The sequence below is a fragment of the Manis pentadactyla genome, chromosome 1, assembly GCF_030020395.1.
Source record: "Manis pentadactyla isolate mManPen7 chromosome 1, mManPen7.hap1, whole genome shotgun sequence".
NCBI classification, from domain to species: domain Eukaryota; kingdom Metazoa; phylum Chordata; class Mammalia; order Pholidota; family Manidae; genus Manis; species Manis pentadactyla.
In genome coordinates, this window is record NC_080019.1 from 184,604,254 (window position 1) to 184,625,649 (window position 21,396).

Sequence of the window (21,396 nt, forward strand, 5' to 3'; positions counted from 1 at the left end):
ATATTTACCACAAAACCAATGGCAAAAAGGAAAACCTTGAATTGCAAAACAAGCTTTTCAATTAACATTAAAACCACTGACCTTTACCTTATGAAATGCTAAAAATCAAGAGTACTCCAAATGGAAGTATTTGATTACGTCATTTCCATCAAGTAAACAAGTCTAATTTAGACTCCAGTACAGTATTAACAGCTCAAACTTTGATGAACAATCCTTCTCTACCTTAATGCAGTGTAGGAAGAATAGCACACATTAAAGTTTGTTATGAAAATAGAGTTTATTAAAAACATCCCTATTGTTTTGAGGAGCTTTCACCGTTACCTTGTCTTAAATTAAAAAAAAAAAATAGCACTTCTAATTACGACTTGTAAACTTTTTAAAGTCAAAACTTTTAAAAAGTTACAGCAAAAAGGGTAATATTTATTCATATTTCAGTATTTTTTGTTATTTTGTGGCTATTTTTAAATAGAAGGGAAGCAATCAAATTGCTTACAATTCCCCACCAACTACTGTGGGGCAGTGAAATAATAGGAGCGAATATAATACAGCATCTGTACACCTCAAGCTCTGCACTCCGAAATTGTCCCTGTCACATTTTGACAAGTTCCAGTCTCTTAACGAGGAGCCTCTGCTGCTGAGCCAGAATCCTTCTCGGGTTCAACGGATGAGGTAGCCTCAGCAGGTAACTCTTCAGGTTTTACAACCGCGGACTCAGACTCCCCCTTATCAAGTTCTGAGGCGGTGTCTACGTTCCCCACTTGGCTAACGGGAGGTTCAGTGGTTTTGTTACCACCTGCCCTGTCTGTCACCTCAGGCTTTTCCTTTCCTCGGTTTTCTTCCTTTTCTCTACGAGACTCTCTATCTCTCGAATCTCTCTCTCTGTCTCGATGCCCACTAGAGCGTCTACTTCTCTCTTCCAAGTCTCTGTGCCGGTCGGGGCTTCTCCTTCCCCACTCTCTCCTTTCACGGTTACTATTCTCTCTCTCATCATTCCGGTTCCCATACCGTTCCCGGTCATTCTCCACCCTATTTCCGAAAGACCTTCTTCCAAACCTTTCCTGGTCTCTCCCTGAACTGAACTGCTGCCTGTTATCGTTTCTAAATGGCTGCTGCTGAGCTGGAGGCGGCTGCTGAGCTGGAGGCGGCTGCTGAGGCTGCTGCTGTGGTGCTGGCGGCTGCTGCTGTGCTGGCGGCTGCCTTCCGTCTCTGTCCTCGGAACCCCCGGGGCCTGGCCCCGGGCCCCCGAGCCCTGGCATTCCACCAGGCCTAACGAAGGGGCCATGAGGTGGAAAGGGACCTTTCATTCCATGAGGTGGAGGCATTCCAAAACCCCCTGGGCCTGGTGGTGGGCCTCTGTGCATCATATGAGGTGGCATGGGACGGGGTGGCATCAAAGGAAATCGCTGTAAGTGAGGTGGAGGCATTCCCGGCGGGCGCTGGAGTGGGATCAGGCCAGGTCGGGCACCAAGGAGGCCGGTGGATGGTGCTTGGAGCCCAATTACAGGACCAGGTGCGACTCCTTGAGAACCTAAAAGGCAGTAAAAATAAAAATGTAAATAAAGTGACACAGAAGGTGGGATTCTCTTTTCAAATGTTTCTTGTGGAGCTTGAAGCAAAATGAAATTCAACCCAGAATCTTCAAATTTTGTATTTGCCAGTCTACCTGTCTGAATCCCAGCATGAGGGCCTTGTAATAACCTACGACATGCAGTCTTAAAGGTAAATACTATATGTGTATTATATAAAAGTATGTATTATTATTATACATATTAGTATCTAATAGGTAGAGGTCAAATTTTAATCTGGAAAAGGAAACTAATATACTTTTCGGGAAGAGTGTGTCAAAATCTCTACAGCCTTCATGAGTATAGTTCTTTTACCACTCAAAAATACTTGAAACATTTGAGAAACGATGCACTTGATCCAAATGAGATAAGGGACAGAACCAGGCGAACCAACTGAAGGTTATTTCAGGTGTACTCTCGGAAAATTTTAGGTCGTAATTCTACTTAATGCTAGAAAACAATGGGGTCACTGACAGAAAAACAAGTGCAGAGGGACGTCTCTGATTCCATGGCATTAAAGTGACTCCTATAATTACTATGTAATTAGCATCACTTACCCACCAATACTCATAAAGGTCCACAAACAACTAGAGCTTATTTTTACAGGTACCCTTCCAAAGCACAGCATAGAGTGGAACCTGCTAGGCCGAAAGAACTGCTGAATGCAGCTGCACATTCAGCCATTCACCTTAGTCTATTCATTTCTTCTACGTTGTCAAGATGGGTAAGGTTGGTGCTGTTGAGAGTGACAAGGACTTACTGGTTTTATTTCCCATTTACATGAGGGTTTGCTCATGTTTTGCTGCAAGAGCCATACAAATTCAACAAACAATCATTTATTATAATAATGTGGGATAGTAGTAAGGATTTCTGATTTGGCTCACCTCTTAAAAAAAGGCAGCATCATTCTCTCAATTGATTTCTTTGCAAATATATACATCACAAAACAAATACTATGACCAATAGGAGTTTAAGCAAGTTATGGGTTAAAACTATCTACAGGCAATCATAAGAGGAGTGCTTATGTGACACTGATTAAAAATGACCCAAGAGCAAACCCAATACTTTAATACTATTTCCATCTTTTTCCCCATTTTGTGTTTACAGCTTGAATCACTTTCTCCCACTTGGCTTTAGCAAACATTTAACAAGTCCTGTTTGCTCCTAGATTTTTGATATAAACAATACTAAATGTAAACAAGAATTTCTACTTCAGTTTTTGCTCCTTACAACATGTAGTTTGTACCAGTTTATAACTTTTAAAATCAAGACTCACCAACTTTGGCATTTACTTAAACAAAATACCTTATTTTAAATGCTTAGAAAGAAGCATATTTGGTGAAACAATTTTACATAGGAATAACCTTGGACACAAGCCTCAGAAACAGGGATAATACCTGCCTCTCCTTGAGAGTAAGTGGGATAAAACACTTAAACACAATAAGTGCTGCAATGATTATTCCACAGATCAATTTTGACAAGTGATAAACACCCTAACATTAAATATTTGACTTTGCAATAACAAAATCATTGTTCATTTCTAATCAAGATTTTATTAATCCCTCCTGTTCCCCTGATACCTACCATAGCTTAAAGTCAAGCACTTTGGTAGTTGGGAAAAATGTGGATGCACTGAGCTTCCACGTGGCAGGTGTAAAGTTGTAAAATACTAATTATCAGTGAAAAGTCAAATTATGAAATGGATGAATGAGACAAAGACCCTATCCCTTCACAACTCTTCAGACAGTCCTTAAAACAGCAGACAATGAATGTATACAGAACCCCCACCAATACCATATTCTCAGACTGAAACAAAACTCTATGGCAAACTGAAACATTCTTCATATCACTTAGTGGTCAACTGAGTATACATCATACAGCGAGCGGGACAACAGAAGCACCTAAGTCAGTCCTTGGTCTCGTTTTTTTTTTTAAGGAATTGTGCTTGTGAAGTTTAACTCAAAACAAGCTACATAAAACGTATGTACCCAGGTAAAGCCTCTTTTAATAAAGGTATCAAAGCACTTTAGTTGAACTTTACTTTCCCACCAGCTTTGTTCAAGGACTCAAACGACCAATGTCCATTCTGTTACAGAGGTCAGCGCTGGCACCTCGAGTACTCCATCGATAGGCTGAAGGGGTCAATGGCAAATTTTTAATAACACTGGCAAACTGCAGAAGGGGTTTCAAGTGTCTTATAACAAAAGAATTCAGGTAACAGTTAAGAGGAAATAGTGACTATTGCAGGACAGCAGACAGGCCCTATTGTCCTGATTTCCTCATGATTATTGGTTTCCTTAACTTACCAATGTGACAATGGCCAAGGGATGCAAGGCCATCTCACCCTTGTACAAGAGATAAAATAGGCAATGATTCTTTATAAAATATAAACCCATTTCTAGGAACACATCTCCTAAGTCTTTTATAACATATTTGAGAGTGATTAAAGATTGATTTGTCAGGGTTAACATTTATATTTTGTAATCAAGTTGAAATCAGTATTTTTTATAAAGAAAAAATATTCCTATTCATATATATATATATACATATATATATATATACACACACACATATATATGGATACTCATATTTCCTTAAAATATTTTACACTCAAATCCCTTCCCTCATTTGTAAGTGGATTTCCTTTTAACCCTTCATGGGCCAACAAAATTTAGATTCCCCTACTAGAATATTCCCCAGTCTCAAATGTTGGCCTTCAGCCTCCGCAAGTGGTAGAATTGTGGATTTTTTTTTCTTATCTGGATCTTATTTTCTGCAGTGACATTGTGCTGCTTTTCTAATAAAAGTTTTATTTAATTAAAAAAAGTATTAGGTGGCATAAATCCTTAGTAGGCTTGCTAGCTGGAAAGCTGACATTATGTATACATCAGTGGAATATAAGAGTTACCAAGGCCCAAAGGGCATTCAAAACAATTTTACCTGAGAGTATGATGTGCAACACCACTGACAAATTTTCTAGTTATAAACTAAAAAAGAAATCAACTCATACAATATTGACCATCTGAGCTTTACTTACATCAACTCATTTAGTCTGCTGGGATGTAAGGATAAATAAAAGTCCTTTCCTTTAAATAGGACATAGCCTAGTAGAACCAGACAAATCAACTGCTTGGAAGATGGCACAAGCCAGTGTAGTGACCAGTGAACGAATGAAGCTGGTGTGCGTGGAGTCCCAAGGATGTCTGAACTGGGTCTCAAAAGGGAAGAACATTCAAGGCCAACAAAGGACCTTAATGGTCAAGAGAGCAGCAGCTTTTGAAAGGGCTTAAGAGTGAAAGAGCAAACAAAGTGTGCTGTTCTGAGAACTCCAATAGAATGTTTTTTGATGAAAACTAAGGAGAGGTGAAGCTACAGTTGAGGTTTATTACTGAAGCAGCAATAAAGAATTTGTGTGAATTTAGTATTAATTAAAAGAAAAAAAGAGGTTTATGGGGCTGAATAGGCAGGCCAGGGCAATTCAGACATCTTACAATGCCATGAGAAACCACTTGGACTTTTACCTTAAGTGATGCGCAACTATCAAGGAATTGCGAGCAGGCATGGTCCTTATGTTACTTGTGAAAGATCTTTCTAGCAGATGGTGTATATGAAAGCAAGGAGGGAAGAACAGTGGGGAGTAGGGGGGTTCTTATTCCAAGAATCTGGGCACAGAGATGAGACTGAACTGAAACAGAAGTGTTGGAGGATACGATTTAAGACATGTCAACGGCAGAACTGACATTTTAAAACATGGAGGGACACAGCTCTGCTCTGAGTGACTGACCGGAGACATCAATATAATGCAGGAATTTAGGTATAGAAGTCAATTTTTTGGAAGCATGACAAATTTCACATGGTAATACTTAAGAGTTGGGGGCAGTGCCGAGTTAGTTATGGAGGATTTGCTGAAGAAATTGATTATATGTATACCTAGACCTCAGAAGAGTCATGGTGTTACCCAGACTATAAGTGAAACAAGGAAGGAAAGAGTGCAGACCTAGGTAAATTATTAGATAGGAGACTCAAAAACTTTCTAATACAGCAAGACTGTATTAGGCAGACCAAAAAAGTGATAGCCACAAATGTCTGCACTCCAATTTAGGCAGTGTAAGAAATACACTGGAGTTTAACTAAAAATTACTAGTACTTAAGTGCAGGTATTTCCTATGATGAGCCAAAAAAAAAAGGTTATTTCACAATAAAAAAGTCAAGATCAAGGGGAGGTGCCATTGTTAATCTATAGCAAAGATCTGCAGAATTATATGAAATAATAGTTGTATTAAAGGGCCCAACAATGGTGAGAGGTGTGGTTGTTATAGCTGGAGTCCAATATGGGCTTTGAAATCTCAGAAGAACGTGAAGGGGATGCACAGAACATAAACAAGCAGGCAGCTTTCTGCCAAGGACCACAGTGTGTGTATAGTCAGGGAGACATACATATAAAGTTAGTAATGATTTGAATTCAATTCCACAGGAGTGACCAACTCCATCAGGTGAATACTTTCAAAGAAGATGTAAAGTTAAATAGGAGCTTTTTCACTTATTAATTCCTTGCTTTGCTTCAAAAAGGAAGGGCACACGCAATGTTGATAAAGGCTAGTAGAAAACGCAAGGTAGTTCTAACCTCTTCACCTGTTATCTTGCCTTCCAGTCTACCACAGCCACCATCTCCACGAAGTCCTGGACCTGTTAGTACAAGTAACTTTATCTCCTCTGGATTCTCATCTTCAAGTACCCCACTCTGACCTCATTCCCAGAACAGATTTGATCTCATTAGGGTCATTTCCCCCCAATGCCCTTCATGTCTTCACTTTCCTCCTTACCTGCTGCAGAGTCCATGGTTCCCTCTCACCATAGTTGTCTGGAAAAACCTCAACATTGATTTTAAATGCAATTCTTCCACCTAATCTGTACCTCAACATGGCTAGAGGTGCCCACCCCCAACGTGCTGACTGGTCTCATTTTTAATTTGTAGCTACAAGTCCAGGTGCTCCTTAATTCCAGCCAGCAATTTTCCCTTGTCAAATCACATTCTCACGTCCCTAGGTACCTATTTTACACGTTCATGTTTCTCCTTAATCCCGTCTACTCTTAGAGGGGTAACAAGTTTGGTGAGATAAAATTCACATACTACAATTTACTCATGTAAAATGGTTTTTACATGAGATATTACTATATTAGCATATTCAGAGTTGGGCAACCATCACTATCAACTTTAGAACATTTTTATCACCTCAAAAAGAAACTCTACCCCACCTCCAGGCAACCACATACTCTATTTTCTTTATGGACTTGCTTATTTGGGACATTTCATATAAATGGAATCATACAATATGTGATTCTCTGCAACTGGCTTCTTTTACTTAGTCTATCTTTGCATCCACATTGTAGTATGTGCAGGTACTTAAATTCTTATTACCAAGTAATAATCCCACTTATGGATATAGTTATTCCCAGTTTATCATTAAAAACAAAGGTCTTTAAAAAGACTTTTAATCTAACTACCTACCACCCAATCTACCAATTTGCCTGCACCTGTAACTATATTGCTCCTTCTGTCTGTGAACACCTTAATTTAAACCCTGAATCCATTCCCTATTAGCTACATAAAGTATCAACCTAGCAAGTTATCTCCTTTCTTGCACCAAAAATTTTCCTTCTGGTTTTTCCAATAATAAAGATGCTATAGTTTTGCCCATCTTTCAGAAATAAAAAGTCCCTTCCTTGGACCTCCTTTCAGTTATCACCCCATTTTACTGTTCCCCTATATATCAAATTTCAAAGAAATGTTCAAAATCATTGCATGCATTTCTTCAACTCATTCTCTCCCAACCCTATATAATTGGGCTTTTGGACTCATCAATGAAACCACATTTCTCAAGGTCAACCAGAAGACTTCATTTTGCTAAATTCAGTTGGTAAGTCTCAGAGCTCTTCATTGACCCATCAATGGCCTGATAAGTTAATCTCTCTTCTCCTAGAAACTGTCTTCATATGGTTTCCAGAATACCTCTCTACTTTTGCAGCCTAGCCCGCTGGCTTTGCTTTCTCAGTATCCTTTAGACAGCACAATATAGGAAAGTGGATAAAGGCCCTAGTGTTGGAGGAAGGCTACTTGGAATTCTGGCTCTGCCTCTTGTAGCTGTGACTTGGGCCGGTTACTGCATCTCTTTATGCTTCGATTACTTCATCTACAAAATGAGGCTAACTGTATCTATCTCATAGGGATGTAAGGCTTATACGATTATACATGAACTCCTCATTGAAGTCCCAGGAAATGAGTTGTCTTGTTCTGTGTTGTGTTCTCATCTGCTAAGTGCTGAAGTACTCCAGGGCTCACGCCTTTCACTACGCTGCAGTAGGTAATCTCAGGCTCTCATGGCTTTGCTGACACCAGAATTTGTCTCTAGACTTTACCAGCTGTTTACTTAATCTCTGCACCTGAATATCAAAGTTAAGAAGATTTACTCATTCTTGACTCTCTTCTCTCATATCCCGTATTTTAGTAAGGCAATTCTGAAGGCTCTATCTTCAAAATAAACTCAAAATCCAACCACTAAATACCTGAGGTACCACCCCAATGCAAGCTATCATATCTCATCTCATCCAAACTAATCTCCTCTTTCTACTCTGACCAACTCCTATATTCTAGTTTTCTATGTAATAACCGTAATTCTTTAAAAAATGTAAATCCATTAACATGGTTCAAAATCCCACACTTTCCACTGCAATAATAACCTGGCCCTTAACAACCCTCTCAAAACTGCCTGCTTGCTAGTCTCTTCCCTTCCACCTTGCTCCAGCCATATTAACCTGCTGTAGTCCCTCAAACAAACCAAGTTCCTTCTCAACCCAGGCTTCCCTTTGTTCTTTCCATCTGAAATGTCTTTCCTCTATTATTCTCTCTGTATTACCCCCTTAAACGCCCTCCCTGGCTGTCCTATCTTAAAAAACAAAACAAAACAAAAACAAAACCCTAGCATACCCACGAGACATTCCTCCAATTCACTAACCGTTCTATTTTGTCTTCACTGGAATATCTCCATACTAATTTACTAGTTTATTCTTATCTAAATCTCCATTAGAATGTAAAGTCCAGGAAGACAGGCCTTGTCTTTTCATACAGGCATCTCTCGTATCCAGAAGGGTGACTGTCACACAGTACTTAATACATGTTGAATGTATGAATCAGTGGTGGTGGCAGAGGTGATAACTAAAGTCATCAAGGGGCAGGTAACTTTCAAGAGGCAAGAGCAGAGGCCGCAAGGTGCAGCTCTCTTCCCAAGGATGGTGAGTCTCTTTCCATTGTAAACCTGTGAAGATCTGAAATTTACTGTGAGAAAGGCTGCCATTTTCTTTCACAACTTCCCTTTGTGTTCCTAGTTACAGTTCTGCCTTTTTTTTTATGTGATCCAACAGAATGAATGTCACTACAGCATTTGCATGAACTTAAAATGAAGCTTTCCCATAAGGAAAAAAGCTTATCAATTACTTTTCTCTCTCCCACCAATGTCCTGAGATCCTTAGATATATAATCAGCAAAAGTGTTTTAATTCCAGATATCCAGAAAATTGAAATAGCAATATAACCCATACATGTATTTCCTTTGCTTAGATTCAACAATTAATAACACTTAGGGCATAATTATTTTGAAAAGACTCCCAGGCAATTTTTACAAAAGGTACTGTGTTCAGAGCTGGGGAAAAACGAGTAAGAAGCTAGTTTTCAAAGAATGAGTGCACATTTTAGACTGTATTATAAAGTATTAAGATTATATAAGAAACCACACTTAGAATGCTACTGAGAGATCTTTGAGACATTTGAGTTTTCAGTAATATATAATGTAGGTACACTGAGACAGGTGTACATTATGTTTTCATCAAATCTAATACATGAAAACAAGAATGTCAAATGAAAAGAAATAGCTCTTTAAAATGAATCCTTTTTTCTTTTGCAAAATAACGTACAATAGGTTTTGTTTGGTCAATTTCCCCATAGTTCATTTATAGTTGCTTTAAAATTTTTCAACTGGAATACTAATTGCTATTTTACTATTACTGGCAACATATAACAGCTATGACTTAGAGCTCAGAGTTGCACTATTAGAATCAAGAAGTTTGGAATATACAGTTAACATACCACTGAACGAGATTATCTGTAGGAAATTTTATTTCTCAGTGAGCATTTCATAATGTACATAAATGTTGAGTCAGTATGTTGTACACCAGAAAACTAATATGATGTCAATTATACTTCAATAAAAATTAAACAGACTCTTTAGGCTGCAGTTCTGCAGCCTAGGAAGCACAAGCGGAGATGGAAACAATGTGATACACAGCTTTTGCATTTTTGAGTAAGACCTTCCCCATGTTTTGTCTGAAGTGCTTCACCTTCTAAAAATTGTGTGTATTCGTGTAAAAGTTCACATTCAAGGCAAGCATTAATGGCTATTATTAATTATCCACTGTATCTACTGAACCGTTATATACTATGTTGAAGGCACTGTAGTGAGTATTTGGGAACCATTTCTAATAACATTAACACCAGAGTAACATGATGCAATATTTAGAGTAGCGATTCAAGTATTTTAAAGCTCTCAAAGAACACTTTCATAGGATAAATAAAATGAACAGAGTTTTTTGGGTACCAAGTCAAACTGGTAGACCCCTGTAGCTTATAATATAACCAAACATTATGACCAAGTTCACAGTAAGGACAAAAAAATATTAAAATGCAGAAATTGTATAAAAATTAGATGTTATTATTATAATAAAACTACTTTCTAGAATTTTCATCAGGTTTCCTTGGAATGTTATTCACACTAGATTGGTGCTCTAATGTTCTAATTTAAATGTTGTTAAAAATTACTAACTAAAAAAAACCAAAAGTTTTGGGCACAGAAATCCAAAGCTAAGTGAAATCACGAATCAAATACCAACATTAAATTAATTACTGAACTTGATGGTAAAATTATTCATCTTTTAGGCAGTTTTAAGAATCTTAACTATTGCATATAAATGCAAACACACCCTTTTAATGATTCACAAACCAGTTCTGTCCACATAACTCCTTGAAGTATCCAGATCTGGGAACATCAACTTAAATGTCAAACTGTGGTCATGCAGGCACATGTGGAAATCAAGCTTTAAGTATATCATACCAATGCCTAGCAAGCCAGACGGCAGGCCACCTATTCGTGACTTTTGCCTTAAAGCTTTGGTAAGAAAAATCAATAAGTAGGAAGCAACCATACAAACACTTATTTATAAATTTCACCATCAGCTATAGCAGTGTGACAAAAATCAGGTAGAACGTCTGCATATTAATAATGAATGAATAAATGTAATTGTTGAGAGGAAACTTTAATTTTTCACATAAGAAATGAGTCCAATTAGCATAATTTTCCCCTGAAAAGACATTTTGGATATATCGGTAACACAATAGAGATATGTAACACAAACAAACATTTTTTTATGTATTTTTTTTATTGTTTGGAACACCGAAGTAACCCAAACTGCACATTTACAATGAATTTTTTAATAAAAATATGCTGTACATTATATTAAAGATACATGTTATACAGAAGTTTTTGAAAAATAAACATATACACTTCCACAGTGAAGAGAATGAATTGCATTGCTGTCATCTTTAATATTCTTCTCTCCTAAATGGTCAACAACTGTATACTGTTACCAAAAGCTTTTTTTAATGCAACCAACACTCTTTTACTAGCTATTTTGGAGTGTGAGGTACTAAGAAGAGATTTCTTTAAAATCAAGTGATAATGAATTACTGTGTACCATATAATTTCATATTTTCAGCTTGTTAGTTACTAAAATAATCAGAATCTCTACAGGGTGAAAGTTTAGTTCTCTACAAATTCGGTAGTGTGCGCTACCTCAGCCCAAATTCAGAGGCAGGTAGTCATTACTTCCAAAATAATACCCAAACTTAAGTTTGGTCATTCAGAAAATTTTTAAAACCAAACCATTCTTAAAGCACCCAATTGCCTCCTCTCTGTATAATCAGGCCTCATTACAGAACTTTGAGAGATGTGTTGAATATTTGTTTGTCCCAATACTTTAAAAATATTACTGCCACAGTTCAGAAATTGGGAGCCAAGAACTCAGTTGTCTCAATGATACATTCACCTTTCACTGTAAGAAAACTGTTTGATTATCATCAATTGGAAGAATACAGGTATCATGTGCTATTTATATGAAATACCACGATGACTAACATGTGTTTTCTCAGTAAGCCAACTGATGGAACTTTAATAAGTGTGAACTTATGTTCTGGTCTAATCTACCATGAAAATATCTGAAGTAACTATGTCAAGATATGTTTGTTTCCTAAGAAGCTTGTTTCCTCTGCCTGCCAACAAACAGAACAGTTTAAAACATGATAGCTGAAGTAATATAATTTTAGAATTGCTAAGTATAAATATTCTTCTCTACAGATATTCTACATATTGCCTGTGACTCTCCTTACCTTTAATAAGCACGGAATGCCTACCCTGTGGCAGGCCTTGGGTCAGCTGTCTTACATGTTACCCCACTGAATCATCACAGCACCCCGGTGCGTTATTTTTATTCCTTTTCACAGATGAAGAAATTGAAGTTTTTATCACCTTCTAGGCTTAAAGTCTTCTGGCACAACATAACATTTATTTTTATCATAGGAGGAAACATTAGAGCACCAAGAGGAAACTTGAAAGCAGCTTAGCTCTTTCTACACTAGATGTCCTATAACATCAACAATGTCCCAACCTGATTACTTATCCTTTTGGGCTGCAACACTGCGTGTGATTCCTACGTTCCTTCATCAAAATGGTGGAATGGTGATCAGTCTTTTGGATGAATTATCCTTTATTTGCTCACACATTTAAAAAGTCTCATTTCTCTAGTCTAAACTCTTGGGGTATTCTTTTCAAGATTCCTAACTGAAGGAACAATGAAAGCTTCTTTCTCAGGATTGGAACTACTGCATTTTAGTTAAAAGTGCTTATTTTTAACAAGAGTTTTCATTTCCCTGTTATGTCGAACTTTATAAACTTTCCAAATTTGGAACAGTTTTTCATTTCTAAATTTTGTTCTAAAAGCTATAGACAAAGATCACAAAGATCATTATCAGAGGTGAAGTATTGACAGTCCTGAATTGAAACCACCTGTTCATCCACTTACTCAAGCAACACATGTCCTCCTCACGGAGCCTCCATTCTGGGGGGTGGAGTAGGAGAGAAGTGAGGAGAGGAAGATGTATATACAAACAGGGATGTCAGGGAATGATAAATGCTAAGAAATTTAACTGTTTTTCCAGCAGTGCTTAGCTTACTAAGTTTGTTTTTCAACCTCACCAATTTCTGATGTTTTGTTTCATATGCTGGATGCAGAATTTAAGTTACACATATTTCAGCAGTGGTGAGAAATAAATGGCAGAGTCTTCAAAAACTTAGAGTTAAACCAGAAGCAGGCTACATTTGCTTCATCGTTTGAAAAGTAGTGCTTAGTAAACTCTTAGAGATGATTGTATCTTTTCACCCATTAGATGAACTTACTAAGACCGGAAATGAGCACAAATGCACACAAGTTTGTAAACAGACTATGGGGCCTAATACCCACGGATGCTACTCTAGGAAATTTCATTTCAAAGAGAATTCAAAATCAGGTGTATGGGTGTGGGGTGGAGGAAAGAGGATGATCAGAAAACTCTATCCAACTCAGACTGTGTGATTCTCACACAACCATGTTATTACAAAAATGAAAAAAAAAAAGCATAACAAAACTGAGATACAAAGATTTTAAGGTTTCCCAGTTTCTAGTCCAATGTTCTTTCTACAGTGATGTCCATTAAGGTGTAGGCTCTTAAGTAACTTCCTCATTAAACATCATTTTCCATCCTTATGATAACCACTGCTATATTACCTTTGACAAACTTTAATCCCAAATCCTCTTTCACCATTACCCAGTCTGTGTATTAAGGAAAATTTTAAAAGCCAAGTTAATTATTAGCCTAAGCTCAGTCTTGTAGCGGGCAGAAAACAGTATGCCATTTAAATAAAAACAAACTGACTTTTATTATACATGTAGTTTACACACAAAGTAAAAATTTCCAGCAGCACTGAAAGTAGGTGGAAGAAAGTAAAAGACCTGAATGACAAACAGTGTCTCACAGTCCCACATCTCAGAGGCACTACTGGGCTTCCCTAAAAAGAAACCCTAAGATTCGGAAAGCAAACGTGCACTCGCAGGTATCTCTGAAAAATACAACAAGCTGGCAAGACTAGAATGTTATAATAGTAAGGATAAATTAACTACCCATTAGAACAATCAAGTATTAAACTTGGCAATACCACTTCAAAATACAATTAATTTAAAAGGTTGTCACTATAACAATTTATCATATATTCATTTATAATTCACGAAAGCAAGGGTAAAGCCTCTTAAAGATGGAAACAATCTAAATCATGCATCCCTTGATCAGAGTAGAAAAGTTGTGGGTAAAGAGTACAACAGATAAACTCTAGCAGGAGAAAATGGAGGGGGCAAGTGGGAAAGCATTATCGCAGGCTATGTAACTATCACTCAGATAACAAAGCTATTTTATTGCAATGTATCAAAGATAATTTCTTTGCTAGCCCACAGAGAATGCTACCACAGTCTAGGGGTTTCAGATATATAAAGACTGGTCCAGACAGGAAAAAACCTATGTTGTCAAAGAAATGCTATCTCTTATAAAGCTGAGATGTCTGGAGTTATGCCAATAACAGACTTTTGTACCAATTATTTTCCACAGCAATTAATCTCTTTTCTATACCAAATTAAGAAGTGCAAATCCAAACTTTATTTCAAGACAAGCAAACATGATTTCATCTTTGAGGTTGTCTCTTGGGCTACTGTTAGTAAAGGCCAATTGCACATAATTGATTTATGAGGAAGAGCTCTTCCTCAAAGAAAAATATCAGCTTCCAGAGAACATCTGACCAAAATTAGTGTTGTTTTTAAAAAACTGAATTCGGGTGGGGGGTGGAAAAACTTAATGATAAAAAAATTAACTTACCAAGAAGTGAAACAGGCTGGGTTACAGGAGGGGTGGGTAGATTCGTGGGTGCAGCAGGTGGCACAGCAGAGCCATACATTTTCACACTGTCACCAGACTCGGCATTTCCTCTAGCCCCAGACACCACTGTTGGAATGGGATTTCCAATAGATAAGTCTTTTGTAGTGTCTTCATTTATACCAGCGATAGTAGCTAAGGAATATAATTACATCAACATGTGAAGCTGAATAATTATTTCCCCGGTCAACAATCTTTTGCCATACTATAGACCCTATTACTGGTCCATTCTCCCTCCTACTCCCAACTCCAGGAGAACAAGTGAGCACAAAGGAAAAACATGCTTACAGTTTGGGATGCTTATTGGTGGAGTGTGAGGAGGAGGAATGGATACTGGTGGAGTTATAGGAGGTGGGGGTCCAGGAGGAAGAAAACCTAGAGTAAGAAAAATAACGTCAACTTAAGTTTTATTGTTTACTTCAGGCCCTAAAAAGAATGTCTTCTCAAACAAATTTATTGTACCTGGTGGTAAATGCATCGGGTTGAATCCTGGGCGTAAAAATGGTGGAGGAGGAGGAGGAGGAGGAACACCAGGACCAAAACCCGGAGGGGGAATTCCCAAAGGAGGTGTGAAAGTGGGCGGCTGGAGAGCGCCAACCACAGGGGGACCCGGCTGATGTGGTGGGACCTAGAACGAAAGAAGAAAAATGAAGCCACACATTTAGCCACCCCCCAACCCATATAGTAAATGAAGATGCAAAAAATACCTTGTTGAAAAGTAGGTATTCCTAACTTTGTGCTTACTATGTGAATAATTTTACCAGGTAATAGACGGTAATCTGTACCCATCCCAAAAGATAGAAATCAAATTTTTGTTCTCTACTTTATGACAGCAAATTCATTTTGTCTTTCACCAGGCCCTAGTAATATTCTGCTAGAATATATGTTAAAAAAAAAGTTCCATGGTCAAGTTAATAAGTTTGAGAAATACAACCCTAAAAAAAGCTACGTGGCAATCTACACAGTAACAAAAGTCTTAACAGTCAAATGCCTGGTTTTCCTTTAAACCAACTTTGTGACCTTAAGCAGGTTGCTTACATTCTCGAGATCTCAGTTTACTCATCTCTAAAATGGAAAAGTGCCAGCCTCACATAATCCCCATAATTATGGGAATTAAAGAGTTACTATACATTAAGAGCTAGCACTTGGCACTTTAACACCCCAGAAATGTTAGCTACTGCTAAGCAGTATGATCAGTTTTAACAGATCAGTCAGGTTTCTTTAAATGAGTATTGAACCTGCTTTGAATGGGCATATCCATCTGAAGAGTACACCAATTTGAGGAGTCCATCTATATAACATATCACAGCTAAGTATGTATCACAAGCATGTAATTTTCACCTTACACTGCGAAAATCAAGAGGCTAGGCAATCCATTCTTGTCACAGCTCTGATATTATCTGATTCAGATTTAATGTGAGAAACCAAAGAAGTAAGGTATTGAAAGATAAGAAAAATCTGGTAGATCACACATAAAACTGTGGGTCAAGTTAAAAGTTAAAAGGTTTTTCATTAATAGAGCTGACCTAGGAAGAACAGCTGAGCCAAAGCCAGGAAAGGGAATTTGCACATTTATAGGAAATTAAAGCTTAGAAGTTCAGCAACTTGCTCAAAGTCACAATGCTGAGTATAAACAATGGAGTTAGGATTCAAACTCTGTTCTGCCAGAAGCCAGATCCTCACTCCTGAAGTAATACATTGGCTAACCAGACAACAAAGGTGTAAGAAGGTATAAGAATATATCTTCATACAGGGACAGTAGCACAGCATGGAGAATACAGTCAATGATTCTGCAACACCTAAATACATTGATAGACAGTAACCCCACTACAGGGGTGAGGATTTAGTAATATGGGTAACTGTTGAACCACTGTATTGTGTATTTGAAACCAACATTAAGATTGTATATCAACATAAGATTGTTAAAAAAAAAAAAAAAAGAATATATTGTCATGTTGAACAGTACTCAATTTACTAAATAGCTCTCAATCATTCATTAAAAAAAAAGTTCCTGACAGTAGCATCAAAACTGAAGATTGATATGAAAATGAAAGATCTTTCCCTCAAAACAGCTACTTGATGGGTATAAATCCATATTCCCTCTGAACACAAAGTCCCTGAATAAAGATCCAATAACAAAATAAGAATATAAGAAACCTTAATAAGTTTGCATCTCAAGTCTGAAACACTACAAGGTAAGTCAGTTAATGATGTAGAAATATGTAAGGCAGTATCAATTTATCCTAGTTTTATTAATATTGATGAAAAAAATGTGTTTTTATAAATAGGTCTGACATACCAAAATATGAAAAGTTAATATGACATTTAATTATTCCTGTCTTTGACTATGAATCTAGACATATATTACAATAAGACTTAGAAAGGTATCTTTCAGATACTTCCAAGTTTAAATAATGCCCCAAATATTCTTACCTGTGGAGGTGGCACTGTGATAGGTGCGGGAACAGGAATTGGAGGGACAGGCACAGGGAGAGGTTTAGGTATGGGTGATACTGGTTCTGTGTGTGAGGTCTCTGCACCTCCATTTTGAGCAACTTCATTGTCATGCTTTTTGGGAATTCCTTTCCAGTCTACGAGTTAAAGAAATTTAACAGTAAAACTTTATACTATTTTCAGTTTTCAACTTTCAATCTAGAAATGGATTTTATTTATTTTTTTTTTTACTTTGGTATCATTAATCTACAATTACATGAGGAACCTTATGTTTACTAGGCTCTCCCCTTCACCAAGTCCCCCCCACAAACCCCATTACAGTCACTGTCCATCAGCGTAGTAAGATGCTGAAGAATCACTACTTGTCTTCTCTTTGTTGCACAACCCTCCCCATGCCCCAACCCCAACATTACACATGCTAATCGTAATGCCCCCTTTCTTTTCCCCCCGCTCTTATCCCTCCCTTCCCACCCATCCTCCCCAGTCCCTTTCCCTTTGGTAACTGTTAGTCCATTCTTGGGTTCTGTGATTCTGCTGCTGTTTTGTTCCTTCAGTTTTTTCTTTGTTCTTATACTCCACATATGAGTGAAATCACTTGGTACTTGTCTTTCCCTGCCTCGCTTATTTCACTGAGCATAATACCCTCTAGCTTCATCCATGGTGTTGCAAATGGTAGGATTTGTTTTCTTCTTATGGCTGAATAATATTCCATTGTGTATGTGTGCCACATCTTCTTTATCCATTCATCTACTGATGGACACTTAGGTTGCTTCCATTCCTTGGCTACTGTAAACACTGCTGCGATAAACATAGGGGTGCATCTGTCTTTTTCAAACTGGGCTGCTGCATTCTAAGGGTAAATTCCTAGAAGTGGAATTCCTGGGTCAAATAGTATTTCTATTTTGAGCTCTTTGAGGAACCTCCATATTGCTTTCCATAATGGTTGAACTGATTTGCATTCCCACCAGCAGTAGGAGGGTTCCCCTTTCTCCACATCCTCACCAACATTTGTTTTTGTTTCTCTTTTGGATGGTGGCCATCCTAACTGGTGTGAGGTGAAATCTCATTGTGGTTTTAATTTGCATTTGTCTGATGACTAGCGATGGGGAGAATCTTTTCATGTGTCTGTTGGCCATCTGAATTTCTTCTGTAGAGAAATGTCTGTTCAACTCCTCTGCCCATTTTTTAATTGGACTGTTTACTTTCTGTCTGTTGAGGTGTGTAAGCTCTTTATATATTTTGGATGTCAACCCTTTATCGAACTGTCATTTATGATTATTTTCTCCCATACTGTAGGATGCCTTTTTGTTCTATTGATGGTGTCCTTTGCTGTACAGAAGCTTTTCAGCTTGATATAGTCCCACTTGTTCATTTTTGCTTTTGTTTCTCTTGCCCGGGGAGATATGTTCATGAAGAAGTCACTCATATTTATGTCCAAGAGATTTTTGCCTACGTTTTTTTCTAAGAGTTTTATGGTTTCATGACTTACATTCAGGTCTTTCATCCATTTCAAATTTACTTTTGTGTATGGGGTTAGACAATGATCCAGTTTCATTCTCTTTCATGTAGCTGTCCGGTTTTGCCAGCACCAACTGTTGAAGAGACTGTCGTTTCCCCATTGTATGTCCATGGCTCCTTTATCATATATTAATTGACCATATATATTTGAGTTAATGTCTAGAGTCTCTATTCTGTTCCACTGGTCTGTGGCTCTGTTCTTGTGCCAGTACCAAATTGTCTTGATTACTGTGGCTTTGTAGTAGAGCTTGAAGTTGGGGAGTGAGATCCCCCCTACTTTATTCTTCCTTCTCAGGGTTGCTTTGGCTATTCGGGGTCTTTTGTGTTTCCATATGAATTTTTGAACTACTTGAGTTCGTTGAAGAATGCTATTGGTAAATTGATAGGGATCCCATCGAATCTGTAGATTGCTTTGGGCAAGATGGCCATTTTGACAATATTAATTCTTCCTAGCCAAGAGCATGGGATGAGTTCCCATTTGTTAGTGTCCTCTTTAATTTCTCTTAAGAGTGTCCTGTAGTTTTCAGGGTATAGGTCTCTCACTTCCTTGGATAGGTTGATTCCTAGGTATTTTATTCTTTTTGATGCAATTGTGAATAGAATTGTTTTCCTGATTTCACTTTCTATTTGTTCAACATTAGTGTATTGGAGTGCAACAGATTTCTGTGTATTAATTTTGTATCCTGCAATGTTGCTGAATTCAGATATTAGATCTAGTAGTTTTGGAATGGATTCTTTAGAGTTTTTATGTACAATATCATGTAATCTGCAAAAAGGGACAGTTAAACTTCTTTACCAATCTGGATGACTTTTATTTCTTTGTGTTGTCTGATTACTGTGGCAAGGACCTCCAGGACTATTTTGAATAAAAGTGGAGAGAGTGGGCATCTTTGTCTTGTTCCTAATCTTAAAGGAAAGGTTTTCAGCTTCTCGCTGTTAAGTATGATGTTGGCTGTGGGTTTGTCATATATGGCTTTATTATGTTGAGGTACTTGCCCTCTATACCCATTTTGTTGAGAGTTTTTATCATGAATGGAAGTTGAATTTTGTCAAATGCTTTTTCAGCATCTATGGAGATGATCATTTGGTTTTGGCCTTCTTTTTGTTTATGTGGTGGATGATGTTGATGGATTTTTGAAGGTTGTACCATCCTTGCATCCCTGGGATGAATCCCACTTGGTCATGGTGTATGATCCTCTTGATGTATTTTTGAATTCAGTTTGCTAATATTCTGTTGAGTATTTTTGCACCTATGTTCATCAGGGATATTGGTCTGTAATTTTTTTTGGTGGGGTCTTTGCCTGGTTTAGGTATTAGGGTGATGCTGGCTTCATAGGATGAGTTTGGGAGTATTCCCTCCTCTTCTATTTTTTGGAAAACTTTAAGGGTATTATGTCTTCTCTGCATGTCTGATAAAATTCCATGGTAAATCCATCTGGCCCGGGGGTTTAGCTCTTGGGCAGTTTTTTGATAACCGCTTCAATTTCGTTGCTGGTAATTGGTCTGTTTAGATTTTCTATTTCTTCCTTGGTCAGTCTTGGAAGGTTGTATTGTTCTAGGAAGTTGTCCATTTCTTCTAGGTTTTCCAGTTTGTTAGCATATAGGTTTTCATAGTATTCTCTAATAATTCTTTGTATTTCTGTGGGGTCCGTCGTGATTTTTCCGTTCTCCTTTCTGATTCTGTTGATGTGTGTTGATTCTCTTAATAAGTCTGGCTAGAGGCTCATCTATTTTGTTTATTTTCTCAAAGAACCAGCTCTTGGTTTCATTGATTTTTTCTATTGTTTTACTCTTCTCAATTTTATTTATTTCTTATTTGAACTTTATTATGTCCCTCTTTCTGCTGACTTTAGGCATCATTTGTTGTTCTTTTTTTCAATTTCGATAATTGTGACATTAGACTATTCATTTGGGATTGTTCTTCCTTCTTTAAATATGCCTGGATTGCTATATACTTTCCTCTTAGAACTGCTTTCGCTGCGTCCCACAGAAGTTGGGGCTTTGTATTGTTTTTATTTGTTTCCATATATTGCTTGATCTCTATTTTAATTTGGTCATTGATCCATTGATCATTTAGGAGCATGTTGTTAAGCTCCATGTGTTTGTGAGACTTTTTGCTTTCTTTGTACAATTTATTTCTAGTTTTATACCTTTGTGGTCTGAGAAGTTGGTTGGTAGAATTTCAATCTTTTTGAATTTACTGAGGCTCTTGTTGTGTCCCAGTATGTGGTCTACTCTGGAGAATGTTCCATGTGCACTTGAAAAGAATGTGTATCCTGCTGCTTTTGGGTGTAGAGTTCTATAGATGTCTATTAGGTCCATCTGTTCTAGTGTGTTGTTGTCCAGTGCCTTTGTGTCCTTACTTATTTTCTGTCTGGTGGATCTGTCCTTTGGAGTGAGTGAGTGGTGTGTTGAGGTCTCCTAAAATGAATGCATTGCATTCTATTTCCTTCTTTTATTCTGTTAGTATTTGTTTCACATATGTTGGTGCTCCTGTGTTGGGTGCATAAATATTTATAATGGTTATATCCTCTTGTTGTACTGACCCCTTTATCATTATGTAATGTCCTCCTTTATCTCTTGTTACTTTCTTTGTTTTTAAGTCTATTTTGTCTGAAAGAAGTACTGCAACACCTGCTTTTTTCTCCCTATTGTTTGCATGAAATATCTTTTTCCATCCCTTGATTTTAAGTCTATGCACATCTTTGGGTTTGAGGTCTCTTGTAAGCAGCCTATAGATGGG

General features: G+C 37.5%; 1 protein-coding gene across 2 annotated transcripts in view; it reads right to left on the reverse strand.

Annotated features, from left to right (window-relative positions):
- Positions 1–258: 258 nt before the first annotated feature.
- Positions 259–21,396, reverse strand: part of SCAF4 (SR-related CTD associated factor 4) — a 57,312-nt gene continuing 36,174 nt past the window's right edge. The window contains exons 16-20 of one of the 2 annotated variants that reach the window (XM_036880295.2): positions 17,115–17,272; positions 15,144–15,309; positions 14,970–15,056; positions 14,625–14,750; positions 259–1,528 (exon numbers count right to left, since the gene is read on the reverse strand). In XM_036880295.2, the coding sequence (XP_036736190.2) occupies positions 615–1,528; positions 14,625–14,750; positions 14,970–15,056; positions 15,144–15,309; positions 17,115–17,272 (1,451 nt within the window). In that variant the 3' untranslated portion in view covers positions 259–614. Of the gene's footprint in view, positions 1,529–14,624; positions 14,817–14,969; positions 15,057–15,143; positions 15,310–17,114; positions 17,273–21,396 lie in introns of both variants that reach the window. The other variant, XM_036880294.2, reaches the window with a different exon arrangement.